General features: G+C 39.0%; 1 protein-coding gene across 1 annotated transcript; it reads left to right on the forward strand.

Moving 5' to 3' along the window:
- The first annotated feature begins 411 nt into the window (after positions 1–411).
- Positions 412–12,242, forward strand: LOC104604247 (ABC transporter B family member 13-like). The gene is made up of 10 exons (XM_010268519.3): positions 412–933; positions 1,850–1,904; positions 2,392–2,567; positions 2,703–2,903; positions 3,233–3,492; positions 3,577–3,890; positions 4,935–5,158; positions 9,486–10,266; positions 10,401–10,642; positions 10,727–12,242. Exons 1-10 carry the CDS (start codon positions 655–657, stop codon positions 11,939–11,941), a joined length of 3,747 nt encoding a protein of 1,248 aa, XP_010266821.1. The 5' UTR covers positions 412–654; the 3' UTR covers positions 11,942–12,242.
- The last annotated feature ends 937 nt before the right edge of the window (positions 12,243–13,179 follow it).

The following is a 13,179-nucleotide window of genomic DNA, read 5'->3' on the forward strand; positions in this document are numbered from 1 at the left end:
GGGGGTGGGGGTGGGGGGGACCAAACCATATCTATATGGTTACTTAGTAAAGGCTGGGTTAAAAACATAATAAATTGGGTCTTCCCCTACCTACTTAACGCTACCAACGTGTCCCAACAGTCCACTACAGCGTGCAGCCTCACACTGGAATATCTCCTTTTTATCATTTCATGGGGAGATATTTCTAATTTCTGATCGTTGTTGGCACTGTGTGACTGTGTGTTGGTAACTGATGCGAACTAAATTTAATGATGGATATGGCGCGAAACAGGATTCATATAGGCGATTGCGACCTCAGGCCCATAAAGTTAGGACTTAGGTGGATGATGGATGATGATGAGTTGTAAATTGTGAACTTATGATTGTGAGTTTGTGACCACTCCCACTCCCGGTGGCAGTGACACCACCATCTTTCATTTGGCGATTGTGTCTTCGCCACAATTTAATGCACATGCGTCTCGTAAATGCATCCGTCTCTGCAAGACTGCAACTGCAACCTACCCATTTATCTGCCGGAAGCCGGAGAACTCATAACATAACGACACCCCTGATGCTTCATGACCGAAGCTGCTTTTGTCTTCTGCTACTTCTCTCTCTCTCTCTCTCTCTCTCTCTCTCTCTCTGCAACTTTACATTGACATTTAGTAATTTACTATGGAAGAAGTAGAGATCCCCTCGATTGTGGTCCTCAACGGCAACCCACAGCAAAAAACTGACACCGAATTCAGTTCGAGCACCAACCCCAAAGTTTCACTCTTCGGCCTGTTCGCTTTCGCTGATACGTTTGATTATTTCTTGATGTTCTTGGCCACCATTGGGTCCATTATTCATGGCGCAGCACTCCCTCTGTTCTTCGTTTTCTTTGGTCGCCTCATAAACTCTTTGGATTCTATTGCTAAGGATCCCCACAGATTAACTTCTGAGATCTCACAGGTACACTACCCCGCACTTCTTTCTCAACTCAACCTTAACCCCCCAACCATTCTACACTTTCTTTAGTTACCATATGTGTCGTAGGAGAACTCACCCCTAAAAGCTAGCTGTTAGAGGGAGGGAATCAGACACATATGCACCCCACAACAGCATCCCATACTACCGATGTGGGAGCATTAGTCCACTTAGTCCCGGCGAACACTGCAATACCGAAGTCACCACCTATGCCGCTGCAACTAGGAGGCATAGTATAGGCTCTGATATCATCTGTTATGTGTCTTAGGAGAACTCATTACTCACCCCTAAAAACTAGCTGTTAGAGGGAGGGAATCCAGACACGTATACACCCCACAACAGCATCCCATACTACCGATGTGGGACTAATGGATCGTAACACATTGTAATCAACTCGAGTGAATTTTCAATTATTATCATCATCAACATGATCTAATTCTATAAGACCATATTTGTTAGGGATAGCATTATCTATCGTTGTCATGGGGTGCAACATAATTGCTTATCAGGATCAGCAATCCAGCAATGGAAACCAAATGTTAGGCCTGCTTCTGAGTCTACTATTTCATGGATGTCACGCCTTACCATGATACCATCCATGTTGGGGCAGCACTTCTACCAGTGTTGTCCATTTCTTTAACAGTCTGAGAATGGTATATCATTTGGGGTTTGTTGATCAATTGTCATTGTTTTCCTTATCCAGAACCTCCACATTACAAAAACAGATTACTCTGTGTCTGTCATTCATTCCTTCATTATAAGTTTTATTAGTTCTTCTGGAAAAAAAAAAGCATGTGCTGTGGTTTATTCAGTGCTTATTTCTGTTTCTCTGTGTTGGGTTTCAATATTTTCTGCGTCGTGGACAAACAATTTCATAATGGAATATTTCTTTCTATTGCAGGAAGCTTTGCACTTTGTTTACTTGGGAGTCCTTGTCTTCGCTTCGGCATGGATGGGTACGTCCTAATATTTACTTTTCTAGCTTTATATACCTCTATGCTTTCATCACTTTATCTCCTGTTATCGTTCAGTTTATATACTAAGTCAGGTAATGGGATACTTGTTATAGAATAAAAACCTATTCAAGGACCTCACCTAACAGCTTAAGCTTTTAGGTTGAATGGTTCTTTGAGATGGTATCAAAGCCACTTTGACCAAGTGGTCTAGTGTTCCACTCTTGTGGCCTCCATTATAATTAATTAAGTTTCAACCCAAGGTATGGGTGGGTCTGTGCTTGTATACGCTTCAAGCCCCATGGGCTTTCGTGTGAAAGGGCATGTTAGAGAATAAAAACCTATTCAAGGACCTCACCTAACAGCTTAAGCTTTTAGGTTGAATGGTTCTTTGAGAATACTTACAGAAGTTTATATCTTGCCCTTGGGGCCATGAAGGAATTTCCTCTTACCTCTGGTTGTATTAAAACCTTTCCTATATGGATCTCAGGTATTGCATTCTGGATGCAAACAGGAGAGAGACAGGCGGCTTGTTTGAGATTGAAATATCTTCAATCTGTCTTGAAACGAGATATTGACTTCTTTGATAGAGAAGCCAGGGATGAAAACATCATATTTTGTATCTCAAGTGATGCTATACTCGTGCAGGATGCCATAGGTGATAAGGTACATAGCTGAATGTGTATACATATATATATATATATATATATATATAGGGAAACTGGTGGATGACCAAATGATCTGGAGTCTGAATAAGACCACTGATATTGTGTTTCCTTTCTCCTTTTAATCTAAATGCAGACAGGTCATGCTTTGCGATATCTTGCTCAGTTCTGTGTTGGCATTGTTATAGGATTTACAACAGTATGGCAGCTTTCACTTGTCATCTTGGCTGTTGTTCCATTGATAGTTATTGCTGGTGGAGGGTATGCAATAATCATGTCAACCTTGTCAAGAAAAGGTGAGGCTGCTTATGCTGAAGCTGGGAAGGATGCAGAAGAGGTAAAATTGCATGGTGACACTAATGTGGTCCTGTATAGATATTGCCTTCAAAGTTTAAAATTGCATGGTGACACTACAAATCCCGTTGGAGGTGAACAGAACTCTTCAGTAGGAAATTATCTGCTTCCCTTTTAGTCTATGTTGGAGGGTTATGACAAGAATACAAATCCTGCTGTATATGGTTGAAAAGATTATTTTAGCATATGTGAAAGCCAGATAGCATCAATTAAGTTCCAATTAGTGGACCATGAAGTTAACTAAACTTTTTAGTCTTCAAATCTTGTTTCATATGCATTGAATTGATAGAATTTTCTCTTTCCATGCATCAGATTATTTCACAGGTTCGTACAGTGTATTCTTTCGTGGGGGAGGACAAAGCAATTGAAAAATATTCCAGGTCACTCACAAAAGCTCTCAATTTGGGGAAGAAGAGTGGAATTGTAAAAGGAGTGGGTATTGGATCCATATATGGCCTGTTGTTTTGTTCTTGGGCATTACTTCTCTGGTATGCCAGCATTCTTGTCAGGCATAGGGATACAGATGGTGGCAAAGCATTTTCAACAATTCTCAATGTTATATTTAGTGGACTGTAAGCACACTCCAGATTTACAACAACTTGTTTTGAAGTTTATCATTCTTCATGAAGTTATCTTATTAAAGAGAGTGTTTGTAGTGCTCTAGGCCAAGCTGCTCCAAGCCTTGGTGCCATTGGTAAAGGACGGGCTGCTACAAGTAATATCATTAGTATGATTCAAACAGATTCCAGTTCTTCTCAACAGATGGATAATGGAATAATTTTACCTGATGTGTCTGGGAAAATTGAATTCTCTGAAGTCTCTTTCTCCTACCCTTCCCGACCAAATAAGGTCTTTGAAGATCTTAGCTTCACCATCCATGCTGGGCAGAATTTTGCACTTGTTGGCCAAAGTGGATCAGGGAAGAGCACTATCATTTCCATGATGGAAAGATTCTATGACCCCACATCAGGTATCTAGATGCCAAGAATAAGATGAATGTTGTTGTTGGAAATATTTGCCCTATGAGTTAAAATCATGAATCTCTCTATGTAAGTATAATGGCTGGGAGGATGAGGTTCTTGGGTATACTATGTTTCTATGTAAAACCACAATTTTTTTTTCTTTTATTTTCAGTGAGAAACCTATAATAGACCTATCAGCCTAAGATAAAGAGAAAGGTTTATCTATTTTGTTTAGTTATTCAGCAGATGGCAGCAACTATGCTTATTTAATGACACTTTGGAATCAACCAGCTCTAGTCCTACCAAACAGAGCTCTAGTCCTCCTACCAAAGAAAGCATCGTTACTCTAGAAGAAAGTTTCCTTTTTACTCTGATTGGTCTCTCTATAGTAACTGCTCCATCTTTGGTAGGAACCCTTTCTATAGCAGCTGGTCCATCTTTGGTAGTAACTCTTTCTAGAGTAACAATGCTTTCTTTGGTGGGAGGACTAGAGCTGATCGATTCCTCAATACAATTGCCGATCTAATCCTGAGTCCAATCTTTATTTTGTGCAGAGAACCTTCATGTAATGAACTTATTTGGATCATCTTTGCCCACAGATGTAGTCATATTCTTTTATTTCCAAAGCACATAACCCTTGTCTGTTACATACCTGTTCTTCATATTCTTTTATTTCCTGTTTGTTTCATGTGGCTGTCAACCTTATGTTTGCATGTTTGCCATACATATATACATACATGTATGTCCATGTTGGAAATACAAAAGCACACAAGACACAACAGACAGAAACATACATGCTGCACAAGCACATATGCACAGACACATACAACGCTATCTTGTAGCTAGACTACCCTGGATTGACAGTGGTATGCCATAAAAATTGGCCAAGGCTTGATGTTTCTAAGCCAAGCAGATTCACCTGATTTCCTGAATCTGTAGGCTTGTGAAACAATGTGACTCAGCCAAGTTGTGAGTTGGCTACTGGACTTTCCAACTATAAATCATGTTGATCTTGTATTCTTGCTTGTGATTTACATATTGATATTCACTAGGTAAAATACTGTTGGATGGACATGATTTGAAGAGTCTTCAATTAAAGTGGCTACGCAAACAGATGGGTCTGGTTAATCAAGAACCAGCACTGTTTGCAATGTCAATAGCTGGGAACATTATGTATGGCAAAGTAGATGCAGAAATGGAGCAGATTATAGAAGCATCCAAAGCTGCAAATGCACATTCCTTCATACAAGGTCTGCCTGACGGTTATCATACACAGGTTGGTACATATATCTTGCATTTCTTAGTAAATGGTATACCTTGCACCTCCCTTTCATTGTATGAATCAGAAGTCTCAGGTTGCTCTCCAACTCAAAACCAGTGTATCCTATGGCTATGCAAAATCTTGTACTACCAACCAAACACTCTTTCAACCTCCCTATTTGAACAGTTACCACTGTGTGAGCGTTGGAAAATGGTTCACTTGGGTTGATTTAGAGTCGCCACCCATCATTGGGAATGTATTGGGAGTGATGGGCCTCCTGGGTAAGACTTGGATGGGGTACCGATACATTAGGAAGATAATGACCATTGTCAAAGGAGAAAGGATTAAAGTCATGCAGAAATGCAATGTAATAAGAAACAACATTAAGCTACCTCGATTAACTAAGTGATGCATGAGCCAAAATGTTGTACGCATAGGAAACTAAACTGAAAATGATGTATCAAAATAAGGAAGCATGTTGAAATGAGGATCCTATGATACCGAGTAAGAAATTTCTTACTTACCCTAAGAGAAAAGAGCTATAAAATTAATTATGATAAAAAGATAATTATTCATATCATTTGAAGTGAACACAAAATGAAGCTTGGCATCAAGAAGGGAACATTTTATTAGAAAAGAGTGGACACTGTTTAGAGAAAAAGGACAGGGATCATTTGATAAAGTGTGATACTGTGATCAAAATTGACTAGCATCCTAAACATAATATATATATATATATATAAATAATAATAATAATAATAATAATTTATGAGACCATCATTACCTAATATATTAAGCAAGCATCATGTAAATAAGTCATAAGAAAGATTATCCATATTAGCCATGATAATTATTTAGAGGTAAACAAAATAGAAAAATAGAAAAATAAACAAAAGTGCAAATTTCTGCTATTACGAGGAAGGCCTTAAAACAGAAAGGCCTTAAAACAAAAGTGAAAAATAGAAAAATAGAAAAATAAATAAGTCATAAGAAAGATTATCCATATTCAGCCATTACGAGGAAGGCCTTAAAACAGAATTATTTAGAGGTAAACAAAATAGAAAAATAAAACAAAACAAAAGTGCAAATTTCTGCTACGTTTCTAACCATTTAACAAGATAAGCTAAGCAAAATAAACTAATCTAATCCTATTTGATGCTCCAAGGAATGATTGCAAAGACAAAATAAAAAGAAAATGAAACCACTTATTTTAATAGAAGATGTTCAACAAAAAACTGAGAATTATGGATTTGCAAATAGCAACAGCAATTCAAAATAATAAGAATTAATGAGAGCTAGAACCAAAAAAAGGAAAGGAAAAACCTGAAGACAAAAACACGTGGATTCACTATTTGAAAGGAAATAACCAAGAAAATAAGAAAAGTATAAGAAAGGTTTAATGGCTGATACGAAATTAAAAACTCAGTGAGCAAAAAACAAAAAAAAAAAGAATGATTTTCAAGACAAAATACAAGAATAACGACAAGTTCAAACAATTGATATTGTCTTCAATAGATCAACGACGCTTGATTGACTGATTATAATGGCAGCTTCCGAAGAGTTTGGTGATCCGATGCATGGATTTGATGACTGGTGTGCCGAACAGATTTAATGGCGGCAATCGAAGCAGTGGCTGCTCTGTTCAGAGTTAGATACAGTGGCAGAGTGGGAGTGGACAAGTATCACTCAATAATGCAATGCCATTCTGAACAGGGCAGGTCCGATCGAACTAGGATAAATAGCCTTGAAGAAGGAATGGTAGCTGCAATGGGACTACGACCATTAACTTGGTGTTTTCTACCAGACTGCAACCGCAACGGGCACATGCTTAGCAACCAGCTTCGAGCATAGTGGGATGCTGCTGTAACCCTTCAACTGTGTCGACTCATAGTTGCATACCCTTCTTTCTACTAAGAGGAGAAAACACCAGCGTATTCCACGAAAAACAACGAGCCAATAATAAGGACGAACATGACAAGGTCGTCATAGAGAAGGAATGGACGACCGGAGAGAAGAAAGGAAGTGAGAGGAGGGTAAATGGAGGTTGGGAGCTGGAAAGGTTGAGGAAGACAAGGAAACAGAGGTGAGGTGGGGAGATAACGAATGGTAGGGAACCAACCAATAAAATATACGAGAACAGAGCTCTAATGCTGCCGGTTCTCAAGGACGGTGAACAGAGGAGGTTGCTAGGTAGGCTGAGAGCATGACGAGAGAGGGAGAGAAGAAGATAGAGAGAGATCAGAAAAGAGGGGAGGATAAACTGGAGGGAGTAAAGGTTGCCGCCGCCTTGCTCGGTGTCACGATGGGGAAGACAATGAACAGTAAAACTGGGTACCGCCGCTGTGTCGAGAGGTGAAAGGAGGTGAACAGTAGATTTCTGGTCCTTGTGTTGGTGGAGAGATAGAGACAATGAGAGAAAGGGAGAGAGAAATGAGAGAATTAGAAGAGGTCGGGGAAGAAGGAGTCGCCGCTCAGGTGTTCTGTCGGGGAAGATGAACAGTTTCCGGATCCCCCGCAAAAATGTTTGGGTTGGCCTTAGGGCGTAATGGCAATTTCGTAATTTTGGAAAATTTAGGGGTATCTTTGTAAAATCGATTAGAAAAGATGTAAATATAGATATTTTTTTATGAAATTTTACAGGTTAGGGTTTTGGGCAATCCGGATCGATTGGTGGGGTAAAATTGGCCTAATTGTGCTTGGATAAGGGAACTTGAGGTACGAGCATGATTGACGAAAAAATCCAAAATGGAATCTTGATTTGATGGAGGGGTAAACTGAGAAATTTTAAGTTGAAATTTAACAGAATATGGTTTCTGAGGGGATTGGATGAATTTGCGGGGTTTGATCGGCTTAGGTGTTCTTACATTGGGGAAATAAGAGGTACGGGTGATTTGACCGATTAAAACGTCCAAAATGGAATCTTTATTTGATAGATGAATTTTGAGATGAAATTTGACATGATGGTGTTTCTAATGGGCTTGGACAAATTGGCGGGGCTTGATCGGTTCAAATGTGTTCGGATCGTGGGAATTTGTGATACGAGCAATCTGACACACGAGAAAGCCCGAAATGGAATCTTCATCTAATGGATGGGCAGATCAAGGAATTTTGAGATGAAGTTTTTCAAGATCAGATTTCTGAATGTCTTGGATGAATTGATAAGATTTGATCGGTTCAAATGTGTTCAAATCGAGGGAATTTGAGGTACAGGGTGGTCCGATCAATGAAAAAGCTCGAACTAGAATCTTTTCCGTAGGAAGGGCAGAATGGGAGTTTTAGGTCTAAAATTCGGTGGATGGGTGATGATTGGGAGGTTGAGGAATTAATGTTTTGGTAAGGTTTAGGGGCCTTGGAAGAAGTGTCATGATACTTATCTGTAATTTTGGAAGTAGCGATTGATGAGAAGGCTTAAATCGAAATCTTTTTCATGGAAGGGGAAAAAAAGGGATTTTTTTGTCTGAAATTCAATGGATGGGTGATTGGGGGGTTAATGGAGGTTTTGACGGGTTTGGAGGTGTTGGATTATATGTTATGACAGAGATCTTAAATTTGGAGAGTTGAAAGGCAACAAGAATGGTTTATTTAGAATCTTTTTAAATGAAAGGCAAAATGGTCATTTTGAGATTTGAAATTTGACGAATGGTTGAACGGGTGGTTGATGGAGGTTTTGATCATGTCTAGGGTATTTGGATTGTGGGTTTTAGTCATAATGTCTTATTCGTCAAGATGGAATCTTTGATGGGTGGATGGCGAAATCAAGGAATTTATGGCTGAAATTTGGTGTGATTGGATGTTTATAGGTTTTGTTTTATATTATGGGGGTCTGATCGTGTGATAAGTGTGGTGATGGGGCGCAATCGTGACCGTCATAAGGGAATGTTGTAGTTTTAACAATGGATTTGAGGGTGTTTGAGTCGAAATTTGGTCTTTTAAGGGTTTGATATGTTCTTCAGACAATGGTGGACTATGATCGGGCATCTAGTGCCAGGAGTGGATGAGAGAGGTGACCAAACAAAAATTGGGTGCTGACACACTGTAATGCACAAACCCAAAAATGAACTCTAGATTTGAATTTTTTGTGTCTAAATCCTTGGTACAAGTGAAGTTTTATCATAATAAATATCTTAATAAAATATTTCAACTGCTGGACATGCAAGACCAAGTAACTTATCATGTTGCTAAGATCAAATATACAATCATTTCTTAATCAGATATGATCATTGGTACTAATTTCCAATCATCTCTTTAATAGATATGCACTCATAAATAATTGCAGTTATCGAACTGTTTAGCATAATTCTTCAGTCCATGTGTAGATGCTAATATTTGAGTATTTCTTAAGGTAGGAGAAGGTGGAGCTCAGCTTTCTGGTGGGCAGAAACAACGAATTTCCATTGCAAGAGCAGTGCTGAGAAACCCAAAGATTCTACTTCTAGATGAGGCCACAAGTGCTCTTGACACAGAATCTGAGCTCATTGTTCAACAGGCACTCAACAAAATCATGTCAGAACGGACAACAATTATTGTTGCCCACAGATTATCTACTATCCGTGATGTTAATAAAATCATTGTATTGAAGAACGGAAAGATTGTTGAAAGTGGGACTCACATAGAACTGATGTCCAAGGGGGCAGATGGAGAGTATGCAAATCTGGTGAACTTGCAGAAGTTGGGAAACATAGAAAACCCAAGCAAAGGGAGTTGGATTGAATCTTCTGGAACTTCAACCATTTCAGAAATCCCCAGAATGCAAATCCATCATCAGAGGACCATGTCAATTGACAGAAAAGGGTTGCATATGGTTAAACAAGAGCTGGCTCCAACACCTTCAATTTGGAAATTGGTTAAACTGAATGCACCTGAGTGGCCATATGCATTACTTGGGTCAGTGGGTGCTGTTTTGGCTGGAATGGAAGCTCCTCTGTTTGCATTTGGGATCACACACATGTTAGCTGTGTATACTTCTGATGATGACTTACATATCAAACATGAAGTTCGACGGGTGTGCCTCATAATGATTGGAGTAGGTGCTATTACTGTACCTATATATCTGTTGCAGCACTACTTCTATACTTTGATGGGAGAACAGATAACATCTCGCATTCGCTTCTTGATGTTTTCAGGTGCTTCGCTTTTCTCACAAACTTCAAATATAACTCTGCAAATAAGAGTCCTAAATTACTCAAATATGTCTTTTAAGATTTTTTGTGATGCAATCTATTTGTATTGCTTATGGTTTTTAAACTAAACCACACAGCTATCCTGCGTAATGAGATTGGGTGGTTTGATTTGGATGAGAACAGTACCGGGTCTCTTACCACAAGTTTAGCAGTGGATGCTACATTAGTAAGAGCTGCCATTGCTGACCGACTGTCGACGATCCTGCAGAATGTAGCACTCACAGTGACAGCATTTGCTATTTCATTCACACTTAGTTGGCGCCTGGCAGCTGTCATGGTTGCCACTTACCCCTTCCTCATCAGCTCCTCCTTAGCTGAGGTAGGTCTCAAATATCCAAACCAACCTCCTCCTCCCACCAAGATGTGGGTAACTAAGCCAGTTCTGCTTTCTTTGTATCTGCAGCAATTATTTCTGAGGGGGTTTGGAGGAGATTATAACCGTGCCTACTCTCAAGACATTGTTGTGGTACGTGAAGCAATCACCAACATCCGCACTGTAGCAGCTTTTGGTGCCGAGGACCATGTAGTAAGGCAGTTCATCCATGAACTCAGCCAATCAAAAAAGCAGTCACTCTTGCGTGGGCATATATCAGGTGTCTGTTATGGTCTGACATTGTTCTTTGCCTTCTGTTCATATGCTCTTGCACTTTGGTATGCATCACTTCTCATCAAGCACAAACACTCAAGCTTCGGAGATGTTATCAAGTGCTTCATGGTATTGCTCGTCACTGCATTCTCAATAGCAGAGACATTTGCTCTTGCACCTCAGGTTGTAAAGGGATCACAGGCACTTGGTTCAGTTTTCAATATACTCCAAAGAGAAACAGCCATAGACGCAAACAGTTCAACATCTGAGGCAGTAACACAAGTGAACGGGCTCATAGAGTTCAGGAATGTCAGCTTCAAGTACCCCACAAGGCCTGACATTCTCGTCTTGGATGACTTTAATTTACAGGTACCGTCAGGATGCAGCCTTGCACTAGTTGGACAGAGTGGATCAGGAAAGAGCTCTGTGATTTCACTCATATTGAGATTCTATGACCCCATTTCAGGGGTTATTCTGATTGATGGGCGTGATATTAGAGGTTTAAACTTGAAGGGATTGAGGATGAAGATGGGTCTAGTTCAACAGGAGCCAGCATTGTTCTCTACCACAATCTATGAGAACATCAAGTATGGAAAAGAGAATGCATCAGAAATTGAGATTATGAATGCTGCAAAAGCAGCAAATGCTCATGGATTCATAAGTAGAATGCCTGATGGGTATCAAACACATGTGGGGGAGCGTGGAATACAGCTATCAGGAGGACAGAAACAGAGGGTAGCCATTGCACGAGCAATATTAAAAGACCCAGCCATTCTTCTTTTGGATGAGGCCACCAGTGCATTGGATACAGCCTCCGAGAGGGTTGTTCAAGAGGCTCTTGATAGGTTGATGGAAGGGCGGACTACAATTTTGGTAGCACATAGGCTATCGACCATCCACAATGCAGACAATATTGCTGTTCTGAAACATGGGAAGGTGGTTGAAACTGGTAGCCATGAGACTCTCATTCTTAGGCCTGATAGTGTCTATGCACAACTAATAAATATACAACTGCAAAATGGTGTAGCCTAACAATGGCCATCCTACTTGATCCAAGTATTTAAGGCTATCCAAATTCAATAAAGGGCAGTCTACTGCACTAGGCTCCTACCAATGCGGGGTCTGGAGAGGGACAGATGTACAGCGAGGCTGTTTCCAAGATTTAAACCCTGGTTATTCAGGACACAATGGAACAGTCAAATTCAATATGCTTTATAATTGAACAAAATATGGAACCATCCTACTTGATCCAAATTAGATATTATTATAAAATATGTGCTTATATTTACATAATGTCAACATTTATTTATTAACAAATCTGGTTTCAGTGTTATATCTTTACTAAATTGCCACATCAGCAAAAATGTATATGTAATGTTTATTTTTCGGATATGGCAGTTATGTTTTAGAAAACAAAACTACTCACATTGTGGAACACCCCCTAAGTTATTTTAGATGATTTTAGTCTTGCTCAATTTTTATGATGCCAGAGGGGTATGATACAGGAAGAACTCTGACCTGACCAATCAGAACCCCTCTACTAATTGATTGGTTACCACTTCTATCATACCATTGATTGGTTATCAGTTTTTCAGTAAACATGCATTTTTTTTATATCAGAATTATTTTTAATTTATTTTATCAGTACAATAAATTATTCTAATATATTCTTACTTTAATTCATGATTGAAAATGATATTTGAGTCCAGTGCAAGCATAACCTAAATATTAAGTAATCAAGTGTGAATATAGTCAGTCAATTTAGAGCTGTCAATGGGTGGATTTTCCCAATTGAACCAAACTATGTTAGTTCTGACTAGTTTGTGTCCTGATTAATAATTGGGTTGGGGCTGGTTACTGCTGTTCTGAACAAATTAAGACTAGAATCAAATATATAGTTAATAATATATAAAGGTTTCTTGATTTTTTTCTTGTAAATTTTGTTATATTTTATGTCTAAAATTATAAATTCCATTGACAATATATAATATAATTTTGGTTAAAATACTTGTTTTATAATGCAGTAACAGTTCACTATTTATTGTCATTTTTAATGATGCTATATTATCAAAAATGAAGTTCCAAGTTCTTATTATCATAGGTAATTACAGATCCCAAGTATAGCTGGGCCTGATATGCCAAGTATAATTGTCTCTAATAAGATCAGACCCAATTATCCAGATTAATAATTGGTTTAGTTCTTGGTTAATCATCTGGTTGGGACTGATCTACCCTACCCCAAACTAGACTTGACCCATTGACAGCTCTAA

This window comes from Nelumbo nucifera, chromosome 6, assembly GCF_055504915.1.
Source record: "Nelumbo nucifera cultivar China Antique chromosome 6, China Antique-T2T, whole genome shotgun sequence".
Classification (NCBI taxonomy): Eukaryota; Viridiplantae; Streptophyta; class Magnoliopsida; order Proteales; family Nelumbonaceae; genus Nelumbo; species Nelumbo nucifera.